This window comes from Acipenser ruthenus, chromosome 9 (assembly GCF_902713425.1).
Source record: "Acipenser ruthenus chromosome 9, fAciRut3.2 maternal haplotype, whole genome shotgun sequence".
Taxonomy (NCBI): domain Eukaryota; kingdom Metazoa; phylum Chordata; class Actinopteri; order Acipenseriformes; family Acipenseridae; genus Acipenser; species Acipenser ruthenus.
In genome coordinates this window covers 49735983-49758503 of record NC_081197.1, presented here as the reverse complement: position 1 = coordinate 49758503, position 22521 = coordinate 49735983, and the positions used below count along the sequence as shown (strand labels likewise).

At 36.2% G+C, this 22521-nt stretch overlaps 1 protein-coding gene across 3 annotated transcripts; it reads right to left on the bottom strand.

The window, feature by feature from the left end:
- Positions 1 to 1944: 1944 nt before the first annotated feature.
- Positions 1945 to 22519, bottom strand: lcp1 (lymphocyte cytosolic protein 1 (L-plastin)). 3 transcript variants are annotated; one of them, XM_034009722.3, is made up of 16 exons: positions 22384 to 22519; positions 14424 to 14516; positions 13100 to 13263; positions 12255 to 12384; positions 11638 to 11770; positions 10808 to 10889; positions 10470 to 10635; positions 9486 to 9628; positions 7839 to 7934; positions 7321 to 7516; positions 7127 to 7205; positions 5555 to 5669; positions 5218 to 5351; positions 4266 to 4386; positions 3701 to 3825; positions 1945 to 2892 (listed from the first exon to the last, which is right to left on the bottom strand). In XM_034009722.3, the coding sequence occupies exons 2-16, from the start codon at positions 14488 to 14490 to the stop codon at positions 2760 to 2762; spliced, it is 1884 nt and encodes a 627-aa protein (XP_033865613.3). In that variant the 5' UTR covers positions 14491 to 14516; positions 22384 to 22519; the 3' UTR covers positions 1945 to 2759. The 3 variants fall into 3 exon arrangements, with proteins under 3 accessions (XP_033865613.3, XP_033865612.3, XP_058886153.1); XM_034009721.3 differs by lacking the exon at positions 22384 to 22519 and adding an exon at positions 18996 to 19127; XM_059030170.1 differs by lacking the exon at positions 22384 to 22519 and adding an exon at positions 18772 to 18845.
- Between the last annotated feature and the right edge of the window lie 2 nt (positions 22520 to 22521).

Below are 22521 nucleotides of genomic sequence, written 5' to 3'. Positions count from 1 at the left end.
TTTTTAAATATAATAATAAAAGACGCTGCGCTTTTACCCGCGCCGCAAACAAAAATACAAATAATAATACATAGGGGCGGGACACTCCGCCACATGCCACTATACAGGTACACAAACACTTACACAAGCAGCAATCACAAAGCAAAGTAAAACCAAAGTAAATTTCCAATAAAAACTATGATAAATCAGTTAAGCTCTTCTGTCAATACTCTCCGCATGTCAATGCTAGCTCATGCGTGTGGTTAAGGTAGGCTAAAAAGAAAGAAATATATAAGAAACTTCATTTTGAGATGGTTTCACAGACCCTGATTAGCACTACTCTAAGACTACCTTACATAAGGTAACATTAAGTAGTCTAAAACATTAGGTATAACTTTGGATAAGTCTATATATTGCAGAAATGATGTAAGCAGCACCATACTTATAGATTCTTCATATTTATCAATGTGAAGGTGAAGTGTTACAATTCCATTGTATGTTGCAACGGCAACCTATGTGATGAGTGTTTTAACAGCACATTGTCAGGGTTCAGCAGATCTTTCCCCGTTGTTCTCTTGCTTAAAGATAGTGGTGGGCCTCATGTAGATATACGTAGGGGGTAAAGAGGGTTTACTGGGGCAATTCTTGAAGCACCCACCACAAAACCAGGACAGTATGGGGTTGACGCAGCTGTGGGAATATGCCACACATACAGTGACTGGTAGGGCCGCTGCAATCACACTGATAAGATGGCAATCAGTGATCATTTGGAACTTTACTAACTCTCTGAGGAAAGTTACAGCCTGGAATGGCAGCCAGCAAATCAGAAAAGCCAACACCAGGGCTGAAGTTGTCTCCAGCATTCTGCCTTGCTTATTTGTCTCAGGCTTGAGGGTGTGATTCAGAGCTCTGTAGATGAGAAGGTAGATAACTCCCAGAAGCAGAAAAGGGATAACGAACCCCACCATGTTCTCACCCAGGTCTATAGCCATGGTCCACTGTGCAGTGTGGTGCTGTGGATACACCGCGGTGCACACTGTGGTGTTCCTTTCCTTGAAGAAGCTGCTCTGATGCAGAAAGACAGTTGAGAGGCTGACTGCGCAAGCTGTCACCCAGATCAGGCATGCCTGATGGGCAAGATACAATGGCCCTGCCAATGCGTTGCATCTTGAGTGACGTTCTTGAATAAGCAATAGCAAAGTATCGATCAATGGTCAGGCATGTGATGAAGAAGACACTTGAATACATATTGAGTGATGAGGCAAATGAACAAAGCTAACACATAACCGACCCAAAGGGCCACTTATTCTGGAAGGTGTTAAGAGTCCAAAATGGAAGAGTGGATATGAACAACAGGTTGGCTATAGCTAAGTTGACAATGTACATATCCACTGAAGACCTGCATCGTAGGAGACACATCCTCCCAACCACAGTGCTGTTTCCAATCAGTCCAACAAAATGACTGCCATCTAACTGACTGCCATCTTACATGCAACCAAAGCCTGTGTTGTTTTACTGTGTTTCTGTAACACACTATATTATGTGATTTTTGAAGAAACTGGAAGCAAATATAACATGGCAAAACAAGACGTATATACATGAAAAAGTTACTTGTAGCTATAGGTACCGATACTGTACTTAAATGTGGTATCAGAAACCCACACTTCACTAAAATATTTGCTGGAATGATTGTAAATTATAGATACCTATTGATTTAGAGAGAATGGGGTCTAAGTTGAGTAAAATAGGCAATAATTGTCCCCGCATTTATTTATGGCTGAATACTTGATGGATATAAAAATATATTTTTTTAACCACAAAATCTTGATATGCTGTTTATCATGCTGCTTATTATAAATACAAAATACCAGTTATTTTAGTACAAAAGTTTATTAAAAAGCTAGTAATAGGACCCAATAAGAAAGAAAAAAAAACATGACAAAGGATTTGACGACAATGTGTAAATGGTTTCTTACAATTTTAATAGATGACACACTCATTCTTTAATTAAGACCTGGACTGAATCTAAACTGTTACAGCGTCCTTCAGAAGTCTAGCTATGGTGCCACCGTAAACTTTGTTTTAATTCAGCTCTTCAGGTATCATTTAAAATGCACATCGCTCCTTTCTTTGATTTGGGTCTTATTTTGGGATTTATTATTTTAGTAAATCATAATCTTCTGCTCTAATTACAAGGAGCAATACTTCAAATAATTGTTGCTAAATTAACTTAATCAATGCAGCACTCAGATCTACTCAGATGTAGTAGAGAACATATACGTTTAACTGAAGCAACCATGCATCATTCTGAGAATCTTAAGTTTACTGCAGCACTTTTGAAGCTGAAGTTTACTACTGCCAAGTGGTGTTTTTAGTGCATAAATATAAATGTTATTGTGATCCTTTTATTTATATATATGTGAACATATCATGTGAACACTGACAGTCCCAAAATAGCACGCCAAACACAAAACAGTTAATTTGTTAAAAAAAATAATAATAATAATAATAATAATACCGGTATTATAATCAGTGACAGGCTTTCAAAGTAAAATTCTTAAGTAACTCATTTGCATTTCCAATCAGCAACAAATGATTATTATATTTTTTTTATCTGAACTGTTTCACAAGAAAGATTAAATAAATTGTGTCTGCTGCAAAGAGTGCAATTCGATGGCACATATTTGTTAATTTTCCTAGTAGAGGCACTACATCTATTGGTTAAGTCCAATGTGAGTCAGTGAGGGAAAGCATCCAGGGAGAGCGATTGCATTGTCTCTTCACACTTTCTTCATGCCTCTGCCCATCAGGCAGGCGAACACTGTCATGACCATTTTGGGCTTCACTTCAACCAGATCTTCTGGGAGGGCATATACTCGGGCTCCAATCTTCCTCGCCATGGAGATGGCGTATCTAAAATGAAAAATAATGGAATGAATTATGACACAATTTCAGAGTCTACGTAATATGCTTATCATCATCACCATCATCATCATTTTTCTTCTGCAGAATTTAAAGAGTGGGTTATCAAAAAAAATGGATAACCCACAAACATGTCAGAAGAAATCCATGAAAATTGTATTCGATTGGTTATAGCAATCAAGGATTAAGTTTATCTAAAGCATATTAAGCTGGGTTATCAAGACACCCTTCACCTCCTGGACATAGGGTCTGAGTTTCAAAACTGCTGTTGGGCAAATGTCTGATAATAAAGCTCTGGAATTAAAAAAGCACATCAATTTTATTTTTGCACATTGCAGATTTATACTACTGAAATTGGTACAAGTGAATATACAGTATGTACTCAAAATCCACTTAAAAGTTTTAAAAATCAGGCCCTTGGTACATTCAGAGGTGTTTCAAAATGTAGGAAACTGAACAAAGGGTGCTGAAGACAAATGGATTTTAAAAACCATTGTTACTCCACTGCAACTGGCTGTGTAAATTAAGTAAAAGAGGAATGAAGACAACTTGATGTTTGTTTTAGAATACAGTAAAGATGACTTTAGTACAGCCTTCAAGGCTTTAATTACTAGCAACAATAATCACCTGCGCTCAATTTGTTGCGCTAGACTTGCTTATATTGTACTCACACGATAAAGCAGTGTTGTACTTGTAAATCTGCATGTCCCTAATTACAGTAAGTAAAAAGCAAAGACCCATAATATTTTCATCACAATGAAGCCATGTTAAGAACAGGATATCTGAAATAAACACATACTTGGCATTGTTGAGCTTCTCTTCCTCTGATAGATCCTCTATCTTCAAGAGGTCGTATCTTATTGACCCGGGCTGGATTGCGTCAATTAGATTCAGTACTGGCATGCTGGTGCTGATTTGACCATCCTGCATAACAAAGGCATTATCAGCACTTATTTTATACTGACCCTGGTAGGTTTAAGATGGGAAAGGGTTAGTAAAGCAAAAACAAGATGATCCAAACTGTGGATGCCTCTTTGCACCTTACTAGTGGACTTAAGAAATATGTTTCTAATAAATACTGCACAGAACAAATGGTGTATTTTCTCACATTCACAACGGGAGACTGTTGAAGGGGGACAGGTTAACAGTTACACCTTGGTGACGAGACATGTTTCTGAGAGCTCTGCTGAGGCCACGTTGAGGTTCTAAACCCCTTTAAAAAGTCACCGGGATGTGATGACAAAGGTAAATTTAAACAAGGATACATTACTTACGATAGCTCTGATATTTCACAATCCTCATCTGTACTGTGTATATTTGGTGCTGTTACTGCAGATTGCAGGAAACGTTCCACTGTGACATACCTTGAAGCCTGAGATGGTGTCTTTCCCAGCCTCAGACAGTGTTTGGTTAACCCATCTGACAATAGTGTCATCATTGACCTTCTCACCACCACCAATATCTTCAAGGATATTCAGGGTGTATCTACAAAAAATATGGAATCTTGTGGTAAATATGCAATTTTATATTTAATGACGGTTTGTAAATTAACGCTGTATATCACAGCTGTGCAACTGATGGCTCTTGAGCAATATGCAACATAATCTCACTGAGGTTCACAATGTGGCTCTTTTGATTACGAGCTTCCATTAAGGCTGTTAATAGGTTTGAAAAGAGTACAAAGACAGATGGTTGTCTTTAATAGAAGCTGCTGTCAAAATGCAACAAAACTAACAAGTTTATCGCATTTAAGTACTGAAATAGAGTGCCAGTTTAATCTGAAAAATAGTGTCTAGCAAAAATACATTTTAAAAAGGATTGGACAGCATTGCTAAACATTATAAAATACTTTATAATAACAGGCAGAACTCTAATTACAATGTAGTTACACTGTAGTAACAGTTTTCAACATATGTAATTACAATAAAATCCAATGGCCGGAAGAGTGACTACATTATAAAACTATTTATATTAGCAATAGTTCTTCTTAGTTATATTTGGTAGATAAAACACCCTTTATTACAATATCAGCAATTTTGAAGTAGCTTCTTGTTAGCCAAATAATTGTACCTGTTACCTGTTTTTACATAAAGAATGTTTGGTCAGGCTTTTTTTTTTTTTTTTTACTTATAAAATTTTTACCAATTTAGCTTCGAACACAAATATACAGAGCTGTCAGAATCTCACAGGATGGCTTTGTGCTGGCTGACTGTTCAAAAGCAGTTCAGAGAATTCCAATGAAAAAATCTCAGTTTGACATTTTCTTTTCTTTTTTATTCAATAAGAGATTCCCATCAGGCCACAAGGTGAAGTTACCTTCTCATCAGCTGCCACATCAAGGCCAGGGTTAGTTTGTGATTTCCTTCATTCAGGTCCTGCCCGGCAATACCCACCAGGGAAAAGTTGGCTTTGTTCTTCCCCAATTCAACAGCGTAGTTGCAGTTTTCCAGCTTTGTAACAATATAAAAATAATCATTATTGTAAACACTGTATTTAAAAAAATAAATAAATACATAAATAAAAAATAGTACCTCTGTTATGTAGAAATCTGATAATGTTACTTTTACATCACCATTCTCCCTTGCTCATGGCATTGCACCTGCCCTATAATGGGGGGTGGGGGTGGGGTGATTTGGCTGGGATGGCAACTTACTTTCTTCATGTTGCCTCCTAGTTTGGGGTAAGGTGGTTTGTTCACTCTGCTCCATTCGACTGGAACCTTGATCTTCTCATACAACTGGAAGATTACCAGAGCATCGGCCAGATCCCTGCAAGAGGTAAGTGAATGTCTTACAACCAGATTACTTTTTCAGGATGTGGTTTTACATGAAATAATTGTGACTTTGTTACAACACCTCTACTGGCCTCATGGCATTCGCTAATGTATCTGAATGCAATTATAAACTTCAAAATCCTATTCAGATGTTTCGTAAAAACAGGACAAAGACAAGTACAGTACTCCCTGACCTGTTTATTAGTATTATTTAGTATTATTATTTGTATTTTTGTTTACGGCGCGGGTAAAAGCGCCGCGTCTTTTATTATATATTTAAAAACCCTGTGAGGATGCATGGCTGATCAGCTACTGATTATTTAACTAGCTGACAGTCATGCATCCTTACCAAACGCGTGCAGACTCTGGCCGAGGGATAATAAGATAATTAACTACTAGTTAATCCCTCGGCCAGAGTATATAAACCTGCAGCTCTCTGCACTCGAGGTTGGGTGTACAAAGGAGAGTATGGGGAGCGGAGAGAGCGAGCAACATTCGAAAAACAATTGCTAAAACGTGCTGGATTATCCAGCACGACACTTACTTGTTTGTTTGTTTATTCGTTTGGCCCTCGTGCCCTTTTGTTTTGTGTTTTGTTGTTTTGTGAAAATCATTTGTTTGTTTATTAAATACGCTGAATGCAATTGCATTCAGCTTCACCCGCCCATCCACTGTTTTGGTTTGAGTTACTTCCTGGTCCGTGACGTCATCAACCTCACCACTGCGAGCCAGACTGTCACAGGCACTTATACAGTAGATTCTGTATTTATTTTCTTTTTTTCTTTTGAGTGTGTAACCAGATTTAAAAATGTCAACAGCAAATGGCTGTACCCCATTTACAAAGCTAGAGGTTCGTGAAAAGTATTCTAAACTGTTGTTAAAGAAGTCAGCAAAATTCTAGGACACTAGATGAATATCGAACTGTATTTTATTTATAAAAAAAACAATAAAAAAAACATTTAGGGTGCATGCGGTGGTCATGGTAATCTACTTTCTCATGTCATTGATGTCTCTGATGTTGTACTTGCACTCATTGCTGGGGATGAATGGCACTGACATACTTGTTCTGATAATATTAACAGCCTTTTTGCTTGTTCAGATAAAAAAAAAATGTTGCTAATACTGAGCTGGACCAAAAGCCTAGAAATCCGTCCTCTGTTGTGCAGTGAATACTATCCTTCAGTTCTGCTTGTGAGATAAATAAATTAATATAAAACACAGCAAGAGCAAACATGACAAACAAGCATTTCAGAATTCTCAGTCCTCTAACTGGTAAGGTAGTCCAAGACTAGTGCTAATATGGAAATTCAACAACTTCATACTGGTATAAAGTCTCTGTCAGTTACTTTTCAACTCTGAAACAGTGAATAACATTAAGAGCTAACAAAATGTCTAAATTCCCAAGATTCAAGAGACGTTTAACAGTCTGGCTAAACATATCTCGCTCCTTACCCATAAAGATGATTGACTCGTGGATTGACACCCAGTGAATTCACCCAGTTCCTAAAAGTCCTTTCTTCTCTTGTTTCACCTAGACAACAGAGGAAAGGTTACCCTTTGCCATGCATTGAATAGTTACAAAAGCAAAGAAACAACATTTCCAGTTTTCTGGGTGGTTTGCCTTTTGATCAGAGATGTCTCCTCACCTTCAATAGAACTCCAGTCGATGTCCTGGTTTTCTGGTTTCTGTAGAGCTGGGTATTTATTGAACAGGTTGGCAACAAAAGCCAAGTTCAGCTTGGGATTTCCACGCACAACGTCAGTAGCCGTGACAAACTGCCGACATCCCAGTCGCTCAGCCTGTACCAGCATGCACTCGGCTCTCTTGACATCATCCTGTTCCTAATGGGGTTAAGTCAAGTTTTCGGATTGAATTGAGCACCGGTGGCCATTTCTTCACTGACCTCCCTGCTGCCTTGGTTACCATCATGGGTTAGGATGTGGTAAGGCAGTGCAGTGAGAAAATAACACAAAACATCTCTTCTTTGAAATAACAGACACTGGGTTAAAATCTCAAAGCTTATTATTCTAAATTGTCATAAAAGTCAGCCTTTTTATTTAGGCTTTTTGCATGTAGTCTTAAAAGATCCAAAAAACAACCAACAAACTTGTATGGCTGCGGGATGACCATTTAAAGACCAAAACATGAACTGTAAGGACTTACTCTTAAACCAGTCATGTCAATTTCAATGGCAGGTATCCCATCTTCCTCTCCCTTGGGTGCAATCTGATTGAGCAGCTGATAATAGGCTTTGGAATCCTTAAGCAATGAAACAAAGGAAATCAGTAACTAGTAGCAAAGAACGCCAAAACTTAAATACTTTTAACTGACACAACAAATAATGTTATAAATACTATACAACATAAAGTTAGATCAAACTTCTATATATATGAAGAAAGATACCTTTGCAAGGTTGCAGAAGTCATTAGCTAAGTTAAGAGGCAGAAGACAGCAAAAAGTCCAAAGAACAGCAGAATGTTCAATACAAAATAAACAAGGATGAAAGGGTTAAGCCATCAAGGAGAGAGAGAGAAGCCAGGGTGGACTACAGCATCAGACATGGTAAAGCAGCTACAAAAAAAAAAAAAGCACGTATATTAGCGTATATTAACACATACCGAAAGGATAAGCATTAGATTTCAACGTGTTTTTGGCCCTAAGAAAGGCTCAGATACTAAACACATCTGGATTAATCAACAGATTCTGACAATTCGTCAACAGTTTATTACATTAATAGTTTTTTTTTTTATTGCATTTAATCATTTTCAATTTGCATCAACTAGATTTTTAGGATTGAGACATATTTAAAAAAAAAAAAAAAAAACTACTGTATATGAACATAATTTTGATTTTTTATTTATCATCATGTATTATTTCTTAGCGGACGCCCGTATCCAGGTAATCAAATAAACTACAAAATGATATTGTAAAAGTCTACCGAACGCCATAATAGTACAGTATTTCATGTTAGATTTTGAAATGTCATATTTTTCAGTTTGTACGTTTTTCATTATGTATATGGAAACTACAAAGCAGTATGTAATGCAAGATTTTAACTTAACATTATTCAGCAGGTTTCATTTGACTTTATGAAGCAAAATTAGTTAATTCTATAGGATAATGCAAAATTTCTGGCCATAGCTTCCTAAGCCAATTATTATATTGCAAGGTGTGGTATTATTGATGTTTTCTAAACAAAATGGAGCATGATATTACAGTAGAGACTCATGGAGCATGGTCCAGGGCTTATAAATGTTGCCTTGGGACATTCCATTATTATGTCGGGAATATTTAGGATTCAAAGTAGTTAGAAGTTAAAGGATGTGCAGCTTTTTACTTCAACAGACACATGTTTGCACAATCAGTCATTAAAGGAACATAAACAAATTCAGGATAATCCTAGGAGTAGAATAGCAAATACATAGAGAAACCAGAAAAATAGAGACTTACATGAGACTCAGCAGAAGGAGACTAAGATAAGATAAAGCAACAGCATGACAGCAAGATGAGTTAGATTCCAGTAGATTGTAAAAAAAAAAAAAAGTATAAACTGCAAATCTGTGTGCAAAGTAACAGCATGCATTTTAGAGACTTGGTAATCATTTTCTTGTATCAATGAGAATTACAGTATTTGTAGGCAAGTCATTCAAAACGCTCTAACAGAATTATTAGGTAAAACTAATGAAATTAAGCAAGTAGACAAAGTTGAAACTGGATCTGCTGTGCTGTGTGATGTGCACGAAAAGAGAAAACATTCCAAAAAGGTACTTGTCAGAATGAAGAGCCATGCAGTTGACCGCAGGGGGTTACCTTGATGTCTGAGCTGAAGTTGTTGACTTTGTTGCAGCCAGCGTTCTCCAGGTGGTAGTTGGCCCATCGCAGAAGGAGCTCCTCTGGTGACAGCTTCATCAGGTCCTCTAGACTCTCCCCGTCCCGCAGCAGAGCGATCAGGGCTGGGCACAGACAGAACAGTGGATTGATTAGTATATCCTAATTAATGAACAGGATGTCTTTCAAATAAAAAATACAGTACACAATTGCATACTGTACATAGTAAAATAAAATAAACTAACAAATAAAGCATTCAGATTAAGAACCATTTGTACACCCCAAGACTTTTTGATTTCTTTTCAAATTTGAAGTGCTTAAAACAATGTCCCAAGTTCCACTATATGAATCATATTTACATATAGTGGTAATAGATGATATCCACCAGGTGGCGTATAGACAAAAAGTAGACCTCTTAGAACCAGACTCTCAGTTTAACACAATCTCTGTTAAAATATCACATAGGGTTATTTTACCGTTTCAATGACTAAATTATAAATATTCTAGTATAAGGTAACACAGTGTACCGTATCAATCAACAAGCAGTGTGTAGATCTGCAGATTTGTAACTGTGTGTCTGTGATGTAGCGCCACCTTGCTGCACAGACACCGTACACCAGTGGCACACTTTTATTAGCGGTCAACGGAGTCCTACTTTATATACTGGGGTATTCCTGTTTTAAAAAACTAACTGATAAGCAAGTAGAGCTAGTCTCAGCTCCTGCAACACAAACTTAACAGATACTTGCCCTTTCCACTATTTACAGTTCTTTTATAACACAGTGCATGACTCTCCTCTCCTCTCCTCTCCATTTTAAAATCATGTTGCATGTATAATGCAGGTGATTTTACACCAAACATATTCAACAAACGGTAATAAGAGGTAAGAAAATGGATTTAAAAAACCTTGGTTAGCATATCTGCTTTTTATATATTGAGGCTATCTACTCAAAGCTTCTTTTTTACCTTCGTTCCTGCTGATTTCAATGTCTGCAAACAAGCCAATCTTGATGACCTGCCACAGCAGACCCAGCACCAGGTAGGGCTTCCCCTCCTTCAGGTCCTCCGCCCCGATATTCACTACGTGACACCCAATAGCAGAGGCTGAGTTCAGAGCCAGGTTCAGATTTTCCTGTCAAATATCAGTTAAAATACACACGATTAAAGCTCTGTAATTGGTTCCTTTGTAGCACAACTGAATGTAAATGCATAATGCATGCTGATCTTCAAATTGATCTTGGTAAACATCTAGAGATGCTGCATGTAATAATGAATACTAGAGCTGCATTGTGTATATCCAGTACCTGGATGGTAAAAGGTGTGAGTTTCTTTTTGTTGATTGTTCTTTCGTCAATGGTGTCAGGCACTGAAAGGTTGATCATCTTACTGGAATGAGAAAATTCAACTTAACTAATGGATTCTTCTTGTTTAGATTCACCTTGTGTATCATTTTTGGTTTCAGTCATCACATCCTGGTGACTTTTACAAACTCAGAAGTTTAAAGCATTCCCTCTGGCCTCTACAGAGCTCTCAAACACGTCTTCAGCTGGTACCCCTGATTGTGTCCATTAACCTGTGACCTGTACACCTACAGTGCAGCTCTTTAACTGGGGAATACAAAATTCAATTCATACTTCTTTTTTTCCCCAACAAAGTGGAGCCAGAATTGTGAAATCAGGGGGATAAACAATACAAATAAATACATAAATAAATAAATATTCAAAGAATTTTTAATACAATTTTTAATACAGGCCTTTTAATACAAAACAGTTATACCTAGAAAGATCCCATAGCTGCAGCTTAAAAAAAAGTGTTGTGAAACAAAGCAGTAATGCTTTGGGGCAGCAGTGTGGAGTAGTGGTTAGGGCACTTGACTCTTGACCGGAGGGTTGTGGGTTCAATCCCCAGTGGGGGACACTGCTGTTGTACCCTTGAGCAAGGTACTTTACCTAGATTGCTCCAGTAAAAACCCAACTGTATAAATGGGCAATTGTATGTAAAAATAATGTGATAACTGTATAATGTGAAATAATGTATAATGTGATATCTTGTAACAATTGTAATTCGCCCTGGATAAGGGAGTCTGCTAAGAAATGAATAATAATCAGTTCGAAGTAAATATAGGAGCCCCTACCAGAGAACAATCCCATCCCCGACTGCGCTGAACAGGTCGTCTGTATTGGGGTCCATCGGGAGAACATGCTTACAGTCTGGATCGTGTTCTAGCTTTGTATTAACCCAGTTAACGAAGGCATACTTTTCTTCCTCTATTAATACAAGAACAGGTATTCCAAATTAGTGAGGGTGGCTTTAAACCCATAAACCCTGAAAGGAGGGCTTATATAGCAGCACTCATTTCAACAAAGGGCAGGTGGGCTTGTCTATAAAGTAGTATACAGAAAGTTTGACTGCATTGAGAGGACTGTATTATTCAAACACAAGAAACAAAAAATGTGACCTCACTAAAGCCTTCAAATACAGCTCAAAACGTGCCTGTGTATATCCGATTTTTTATTCATTACATTTCTCATCACAAAACAAATTCAAACAGGGGAGCTTCAGTCAAGCAACATGAAAATAAAGCACGTGTTACTGGGCAGCTCCAAATAGGGAACCAGGGTGATTAATCGATCAATGAATGTTTAATTCAGGCAAAAAAAAAAAGCAATGGCGATCAATAATTGATTAATGGATCAATTGTTGCCCATCTTTTGAGCAGTGACTGTGCTCTGAAATGGCTCTGCTGCTTACCTGAGTAGGAGTGCTGTGTTCCTACGCTAGACTGCTCTGAGGTTCCACCAATGGCACAGATTCCTTCCTTCTTATTGATGGCCTTTCTGAAGGTTTTGGCAACTTCTGTGCTCTTTAACCCATGGACAACCTTTTTATTTTTTAAAAAAGAACAGGCCTTTTAAAAAACTTTTTTTTTTCTATTTAATTGAAATATATATCATTAATTTCCCAGGCATACCACCATGAAATTAGAACAGATATACAATATATATACCCCTCATAAAAGTTTACCATAGTAAAAGCATAGCAAAGTGTAATAAAGCATAGTGAAAGCACTGTAAAGCATAGGTAAGCATTGTAAAATATTGTAAGGTATAGAAAACAATATTAATAAACATGGCAAACTAGGGTAAACTATGTTGAATGCATAGTATAACCATGGGAAAAGCATGGGAAAACTGCAAAAATATCATGCAAATATAACATGGTAAAGTTTTATAAGAGACACCACACTATGCTTTGTTTGCTTTTATTAAACCTGATTCTTAAATGTCTAATTATTCAGGAATTCCTATTCATAAAACTTTAAGGGCTGTTTTAAGGACTGTTTTATGAACATTATGTTAGGTTAAATAGTGCTTTGAAAAGAGAAAATAAAGTAATACATCCTGTCAGTGGCAAAAAATAAATGTAAAGCGTTCTGAAAAACAGTCAAATCAAACATTGCTTAAAACAATCCTAACCTTTTTGTAAATAGGGCCCACTACGAACATTTTCCTCTATTTGACAGTTTCTATGTTACTTGCCAAGAAGGAAACCACTCATTTTGGACATTTGCTAGCATAGGACCACCATTGACTTACGTTTATGAACTCGTCAAAGCTGATCTGTCCATCATTATTCAAGTCTCCTGTAGACATGAGGTTTTGAATGATTTCACGGATTCTGTAACCGGGTAAGGAAAAATTGGCTGCCTTGAATAGGTCATTGAGTTCATTGGTGGTGATGAACCCATTGGAATCAACATCTGCAAAAAGAAAGAAAGAAAGAAAGAAAGAAAGAAAGAAAGAAAGAAAGAAAGAATATTACTGCATTACAGTACCAAAACTTAATCATTTTTTCTTGTGGCACATTGTAAAACACATCTTTCATGCATATTTTTAATCTTTTGTTTGAATCCCTTTCTGTTAAAGCATCACTTATTTTTTTCTGAATAAAAAGCTTTTACTGTACAAATGTATTAATCAGTATGGCATATTATTACATTTTTTGATGATTAGCAACACGGTTTATCAGAAAGCTACCTATACAATGATTTTTAGTATCATGATGTATCATCAGGCATATGATAACATAAATCACAACAGATAAAGCGTTACCCATCTAGGTTAAATCCGTCATTAACACTTTCAAATAAATACAATTCAAACCATGAGTGGACCAGTGTCTCTTAGTTTAGGATTTAGGTAGAGATAAACTATCTGTGCTTGTCAAGTGAAAAAGGAAGTTTGGTTTAATACCTGCAAACCTCTGAAAATGTCAGGGGCGAGATGACCACATCCTTACTAATAAAACAACAGGGGAGGTAGACAGAGTAGATAGCTAGAAAGAGTAGAGGGCAGCAGTGTGGAGTAGTAGTTAGGGCTCTGGACTCTTGACCGGAGGGTTGTGGGTTCAATCCCAGGTGGGGAACACTGCTGCTGTACCCTTGAGCAAGGTACTTTACCTAGATTGCTCCAGTAAAAACCCAACTGTATAAATGGGTAATTGTATGTAAAAATAATGTGATATCTTGTAACAATTGTAAGTCGCCCTGGATAAGGGCATCGGCTAAGAAATAAATAATAATAATATCTGTCTGAATTAACAAACTGTCTGAAAGCAACCTGGCAGGCTGGTAATGGAAAGCAACTGCAGTAGCAACTAAATAGAATATATAGAATATTGCAGGGTTCTATACACTGCATGCTGACATGAACTTTACAACCAGCTTATAATATACAGTTAAATAAGAATAATTCAAAAGAATAGTGCATTTTAATCCAACACCGTTTCCATCAGATACAAGCCATCTGATACAAACTATCAGAAAATACACACAGTATAAATCAGTAACAGTCTCTTAATACATTGGTGACAGGTGTCAGACGTGAGGTAGTTGTGTCAGATTCTGAGGGGATCTCTCACCGATCTTTGAAAAAGCTTCTCTCAGCTCCTCTATTTCCTCCTGAGAGTACTGTGTTGGTGCAGCCATCGTCTCAAATGCTCAGCAACTGAAACCTAAAATCACATATTCTTATTTAGTGCATGGATCCTCTTTCATAGAAACCAGCGATCAGGCACAAGAGGGCAGTACAGTAATACAAAAATAAATGCTTGTTTCTTTGTCCACATTCACAATGATATTCTTACTAGGTCTATGGGTGTTTCTCACAGCAGTGATACGTCTCAATTCGTAGTGGTATAATTCTGTTAAAACTTTTAATTGTCAGAATTTTGAAGGAAATGTCTGACATAACAGGGATCATAGTCTTGTTTTACTAAGTGACAGATCTCATCAGTTACAAAGAGGACTCAGTATTCCCTTTTTCGTTGGCTTTTAATTTAGTTCCCTTTTATTTTTCAAAAATAATGTGTATCTTAAAATCTGGAATGTTCCATCAACATCAAATGAAATAGCGGCAGAATTCTGCAGTGCCTGCAGCATTAACTTCTGCTTGTGTTTCGTTATGAAACTTCCTCTAACAACTTCTACTTCAGCAAAAAACCGCAAACATATCTGAAAAAATGATCTCATCCAAGACAGCTTGAACCATATACAAACATTCCTCTCTAAGAGTTTACAGTAAAGCACAGACACAGTAAAAGCATCGTGTAAAAATCCCCATACAAGTTTACCAATCTCAAAATGCCTGTCCATTTCACACCATTGCACAGTAACTAGGGATGTGAATGCTTAAAGTTTAAACACTTACATTTTTATCCAAGTGTTAAACATAGAGAATTTTCCCTCCGAAATATGCAGAGGTTATGCAATACAGGGGTTAGCCATAGTGTCTACATAGTAGTAAGTGTACAATGCGGGCCAATTTATTTCATATGCATTATTACATTTCTTATACACGTGTAATATGATGACTTCTGGTTGGTTAGACATTCCCAATACAATTAAGTTTAAACGTTTAAAAGCATTTAATATGAAAGTTTTTAGGAAATTAGACAGAAGTTAAAAACCCTCACGGTAATAAATGTATTCAGTCTTGAATCTGTACACAACATGGTTAGAGACTCCTAACACTGTATTGTTGTAATTTGGTTCTGGGAAGACTACTGTATGTGAAAAGATGTTGGGCATTAAGGGTTAATGCATTCTGATCTGAAAGCATTTCAACTGATTACAATTAGCTGTGTAACTCGGCTGCTTCAGTTTTAAGGCAACATCACACCCTGTACCCTATATTTATTTACAGTAACAAGATGCTATCATGCCTAACCACTGATCAGAATGACAGGGTGTGAACCCTACATGGCTACATTAGAGTATGAAATCATTTTTTTATATATCGGTTTGCATCTGGTCTGCTGCTTTGAATCTGGAGCCTAGCTGCTCTTCTTGTCTCATGGATTGTCTCAGCCAATCAGGATCACTGTTGATATTTCTACGGTAGTTAGAATCTTGACATTCTCATTCTAACTGACAAATAAGACTAAATTTAAAAGAGTATCCATATACACACAAAAAAAATTCAGTTCACAATAGTACTAACACAACCTGCAGGAGTCATTCGGCTTGAAAATGGCTTAATTCTAAACCTCATGAACCTCCAAACCACTGAACTACATGAAAGAAGTGTCCTTGCAATATGCGCACAATTAGTTTCCTTTAACTGAGTTCTATGGTCTTCATAGGAAGCGATGTGTGATGTTTAATGCACAGCCTGTTTAATGTATTGAAATACAGTATTTGGTTTTGGTTAATAAGCCATTGTTTCACAATAGTCAAAGAGAACAAGGTTTCAGTTATCCTGCGTGCCAGTTTGGTAGGTGTGTAAACCTTGTTTAGGAAAAAGAGAACTTAAACATTTTTAGTTCCTGTCAGTGTCTCTTAGCAATTTTACCTCAGCCGCAGCACGTTTAAAAATAAATGCCATGAACAATTTGGTTTGATGCAATTACTATATATATATATATATATATATATATATATATATATATATATATATGCAGAATCTGATTTTAACCCTTTAAAACAAATCCTGATTCAAATGTACAGGGTTCCCTCTTTATTTCACTATCTGTCTTTTTCAAATCAAAATGTAGTGACATATTGAAAACTGTGATTTAGTGAAGAGCGCTTACACAGTGATATATATACAATGAACTGTCAATATGGCCTATCCGTGAATTAACTGAATTAGCGGATTATCGAATCATGTAATATAGATTGAGCACAGTATATGTATTTTTGTATCTTTTTTCTTTTTTTTATATCCAGCATGTAAACAGCATAGAAACCCCTTCTATGTGAACATCCCCAGCATGTTCCACCTCAACCCACTCATCAGATGCATAGCTATGGGATGCATGCAGCCGTCATAGAGTGGCACCCACTATATACTTTACATCTACACCACATCCTGTGACATCAATTCACTGAATTGGTAACCTATAGAGAGTGATTTCAATGCAGGTATATATATATGTAAAATGAACAGATCTAAAATACTTTTTTACTTTTTAACTTAAGACATATCTTTTTGCATGGGTTGTTTAAGGTGCTGGATTTCTTAAGCTACAGTAATGGTAATCACTGCGTGAAGAAAAGGCATTAATGGTGTGGATTTCTTAATTTTTTTTCCCTCAACTATTATTTTCAATTCTATTTCCTAATTCAACTTCATCAGATTCAAGGGGACCTGGCATACAGGCGATGATGTTTAGGGTTTCCCTTTTCTTCTAAGTTCTGTCAGAAAAATTCCAAGCAAATTTCCATTTCTTTCTTGAGAGGCTAGGGGCTTTCTTGATCTATACTTCAGAAATGTTCCTGTTAAAGCTGAAATAGTATTCATAATTAATGATTCATCTGAGCAGAGGTGATGAACGCATGGCCTAGTATTATACTTCAATTATGGTGGTGCCCTTGCAGCATCTAAAACAAGAACCAAGGAACAATACCTGATTAAAATAGATATTAAAATAAAGACAAAACATCCATTATATTTGTCTCAGTTTTTGGTAGTTGGTATGCAGCTATTTTTTAAGCTACTGCAAGGGTTGAGCAAGGTGCAGTATTTTAAACTGAACCCCAGCCTCTGTTCTATGCACATGAAATCCTTGGCCTGTCTCAAAGACAGCAAAGGCGCTAATTCGCACCAGCTGTAATGGTGAACCAGTCTGACAGTAACTCTCTCACACATTACTAACAGACACAAGGGCTGAATCAAAATCAAGCCATCCAGTAGATGGAGGATGTGTAATATCTTGAATGTATTAACACTTGAATGTATTTGTATTTGCTTGCGATTGTAAGTCACCCTGGATAAGGGCGTCTGCTAAGAAATAAATAATAATAATAATAATAATATCTGTAATTTCATTCAATTGACCACATTGCATCCCATGATGAATCTAATCGTATTTACAGTTACTGTTTTATTTTGACATAAAATCAATATGTTAAATTTAACAAACAACAGTACAGTATGATACACTGTGATTAAACAAAACGTATAGAATTTTGGAAACGTCACAGTACACCTGCTGTAATTAATTTTAGGTTCCTACTGAAAAGGAATAGAATTTTGTTTTTATACTCAGCTTCGGGATAGCAGTTTCATTTGAAAGAAGAAACTTTCACTTCAAATTGAATAAAGCAATTAATACATCATTAAATAGCACATTTATGTTAACAATACTTCTGCTTATTTCCCACATATGTTTTTATTATACTGGTAGTGGGAAATCCCTAAAGTTATGATCCAAAAATAGGACATACAGTTTTAATAAGCAATATTTTCCTGTCTAGTCAAATCCCTTTACATGAATCAATCTGGTGAGTAATTCTCATTTGCCTTTATTATGGTTACCAGATTTCATGTGAAACATACTTTAATAAGACAAAAACTGATTAGAAATATTTGGGTGTGATTCTGTATGACCAACATTCATTGACGGTGCAGTAAGAATATACCATAATGTTAAATAACCCAATATAGCAGAAATACAGATTTACTAAACTCTAGAATCTAAAATACTTCAAATTGCAGCATCCCGCGGATCCCAAAAGTATAATATGAAAAGCTGAGAACAAAAATCCTTTGAAATAGCATCCAGCCCTGTGAATTTTAAAACACATTATAATATAACCAAGATCCCAATATTAAAATTTAAAAACTTAAAAATAACCATACCATGCTCAAATTACAATTGATCAATTTTACAGAAAAGAATGCAGGTATATACTGTAGTGAATGAACAGTGTTTGTAACTTGCCCAAGGCAGTTATATTAACCGCATGTGCGAGATATAATCTCACCATCTGAGCAATAACGCCTGTGTGCTGCAGAGCGAGGCCACTGGGTTCCTGTTGAGCTGTGGAGCTGTGGTGTAGCCTGCAAACATCTATTGAGCTAAAAAAGCAGTAGTGCATTAACAAATTAGCAGACAGACGTGCCCAGCAAAGGTCTCCCTGCACAATTCCAGGGCTCAACTCTAATGGAGACAATCTAATGGATAAAAGGCGGCAAATTCAAATATTACCTTGTTAAAATGTGGATCACTCGTGGTTCGCTCTGAGTAAAAAAACTCTTTGATCTCCTCTGCAGAAAGACAACCAGTAACAGCAACAGCAAAAGCGACAACTAAACTCACCCAAACTAAAAGGGAAGGAAGTGACAAATGACACATCATGATTTGTGTTGTGTCTTTATAAGGCAATCTGTACTGTTGAACTCCCACCTGCTCACAAGTGCAAAGTTCAGAACATTTCCATTTCAGAACCTTCTACAGAGTGTATTAAAAAAAGACATTGAATTAAAAATAATTGAAATGCATTTCTAGTTTTTAGCAAGGACTTCAAATTTGGTCCCTATGTTGCCAAGCATTGTATGGTGACCATAATACTCATTTTAAAATGTTATGCATTATACAGCATGTGCAAAGCTTTTATTGTCTTAGTCCTTTCTTGAAGGAGTTATTGTGTCTAGATTTTAAAGATCCCACTCTTCTTTTGAAAACGATCACAATGATTAACTTTCCTCAACTTGTGTCCAATTCTCAATACATTGGTTGTAATAAGATATCTCAACGGAGCTATACTGCTTAAGTATCTTCTACTCATATGGATTAATGAACAGAACAATAACAATAACATATACTATGGATTTTATAAAACATTTGCTGTCAGCAGTATAGATTATAATAATAAGATAGCCGCATTTACATAATCAAAAAACTAATTAATTACCTAACTTAATACTCCAAATTAGTTTGCATTAATCACAGATGACTTCACATTATTTCTATTATGGGAAGTGACATTGTTTTCTTAAAATTTCTCTGAGATTAAAACATCTGAATTGTGTTATTGCTCACAGTGCTCTCATTGTCCAGTTGCCTACAAAGATAAAAAAAAAACATCTTATACAAAGTAAAGATGGGCAACAAGTCACAGGCTGGTACACACTCCTGGATATCTCAAGCAGAGTCCCACTGCCAAGTACTGTAACAGGCAATATTTAATTTGATACACTGTACACTTAAAAGTGGCTTTCTAAAAGTATGTTGAAAACATTTCTTGTATAATTGCTATAACTTTAGTGCCGGTTGTGACCACGCACAAGCTACTAGGAACGAGAATGGCTCCCCTCTTGTTCAGAAATGTTCTTATGTTCTTAATATTATGTTTATTTACAAAAATGTCCTTGGCTGGTTGTGTGGAAAACAAACTTACAATTCATACCATAGCATTATAAATCTGTTGGAAGTACAATATGTTATATGAACGTATACAAACCTGGCCATTGTTGTCACCAAATACATACATCATTGGAACAGAGTGCCACTGGAATGAAACTAATTTACAGCCATTATTTTTGCCACAATTTATAAATAGCCTGTTTATATGTAGTAAGGGTTTAATCTTTATGAAATCAATCCATAATTGTGTGTCAGTTTATTAATAATTCAAAGCGTAACTGAAAATATGGCAAGAACAGTAATTTGCAAATTCCCTTGGCTGTGAAACAGTATATGGGCAGCGCAAACTGTACATCTGAATAAACAGAAATGTCGGTGTCACAGAAAAATCAATTCAATGACAGCCCAGCAGCACCACAGCACTGCAGGTCTAACCCTGCCCTAAGCTGGGTCAAACAAATGTGTGTGCATATTATTCAGATATTGAGGAAGACAGCTTGTGTCACTGCCGAAGGTGCTCGCAACCATTTCCTGCCTACAGATCCACATACACACGATGCATTATAGTATTGTAATTGCATGAATACTCTGGGTAAATTCTTCAGACATGCACAAGTCTTTACTTCACCATAATCAACATAAATACATACTTATTGAAAATGTTAGAAAATGACAAAGTTACTCTTTTTTTGTAAAATGTAGAGAACGAAATTGCATTAGATAGTTCAGATACTCTTTTACACTATTCCAGTACTCTGGGAAGTGTATTGTACTATACCCCCCATACCATTGTATTTACATTAGAGAAAACACAAAAGAGCAGTGTCTGGGTACTGTAATCACCAGGAATCACAGCACTGTATTTTACACAGACCACATTTACACAACATCTTTGGATATTATGAGAAAAGTCTAACATATCTTATAAAACATATCTTTAATTTTCATTTGTGAGGGACACCGGTCAAATTGCATAAATCTGTGACCTGAAATATAATAATTTGCTGAGGCATCTGAGATTATCTGGCATGAAGATGTTAGAAAATAAATTAACCATGAGACGTTTTGTTTACGTAATCAGCACCCAGTACTCTAATCAGCAAATGATGCAGTTGTCTTTAAAATGATTAGACCAGCAGTTCAATCGGTCTACATTGTGCTGTTACAGTACTTTTGCCATTCCAAGCTACCTGTTGAAACAAGCCAACATCAATTATTCACACAGTGTATCTTGTTAACATAATGATAGGACCAAGTCATTCACATTGGCATATCCTTTATAAAAGTTTACAACAGGAAATTAGCATGGTATGCTTTCCAAAGCTTTTCTCATGGCAATGCTGTGCATTTACTATAGTTTACCATGCTATGTTTTTTTTTTTAAATGTGCTTTACCATAGCTCTCTGGGCTTTACAATGCTTAGCTATGCTTCACCATGCTTTCACTATGCTTCACTGTGGTGAAATGGATCATACTGAATGCATAGCCACATAGTGTACTACTTCAGTACTGTATATACCTATGCTGTGTGCCTGTGTGTGTTTCTGTTGTTTAGTTCTTATTTGGTTCTGGTCTCTATATCTTGCCTGTAATTTCTCATTCCAGAAGTATATTTAAGCAACCCTTACCCAGCTACCAGAGGAAGGACATTTGAGATCAAGTAAACTGAAATACCATGAGAACATTTACAAGCAAGTATATAAAGTACTTAATCGTAAGCCCTGTGCTGTACAAGTGATATCCCTACACCACAAAATGACATGCTTTTCTTTAAAAAAAAAAAAAAAAAACCCACAAAAAAACACATACAGTACAGTTTTTAAATTAAAAAACAAGATTCAAGTTTTGTAGATTAAGGTAATATTAATAGTACATAGACAATAAAGCTGGTTGTCCCAATAAGGCAATAGGGACAGACATTCAGCTCAACAAATTTCACTAGGGCTGAATTCAATCAATCTTATTTGTGGCAACTCTATAGTTATATATTATCATGGCTGTTTCAGCACCATCATTGTATTTAATCCAGGCTTAGGATACACTATAATTCTAAATGAAATAATGTCAACTCATGAATTTACTCAATAATGCATTGGTATACAGTTATACACATATTTCGCAAAGGCAATAACTAAAATCAGTTCTATAATGTACTCCTTACTGAATATGCATGATTTCAAGGTTTCAATAGATTTATATATATTACAAATTACTTTGGTGAATACTTACTGTAAAATGTGTATTTGGTCCTACTTGCCATTCATGGGAAACTTAAGCAACATCCTTCAGTGTACCTACCAATAAGCAAAGTTTAAACCGACCGATACTGTACTTTACCTAGCATTCCACAGCGTACCACTGCAGTGA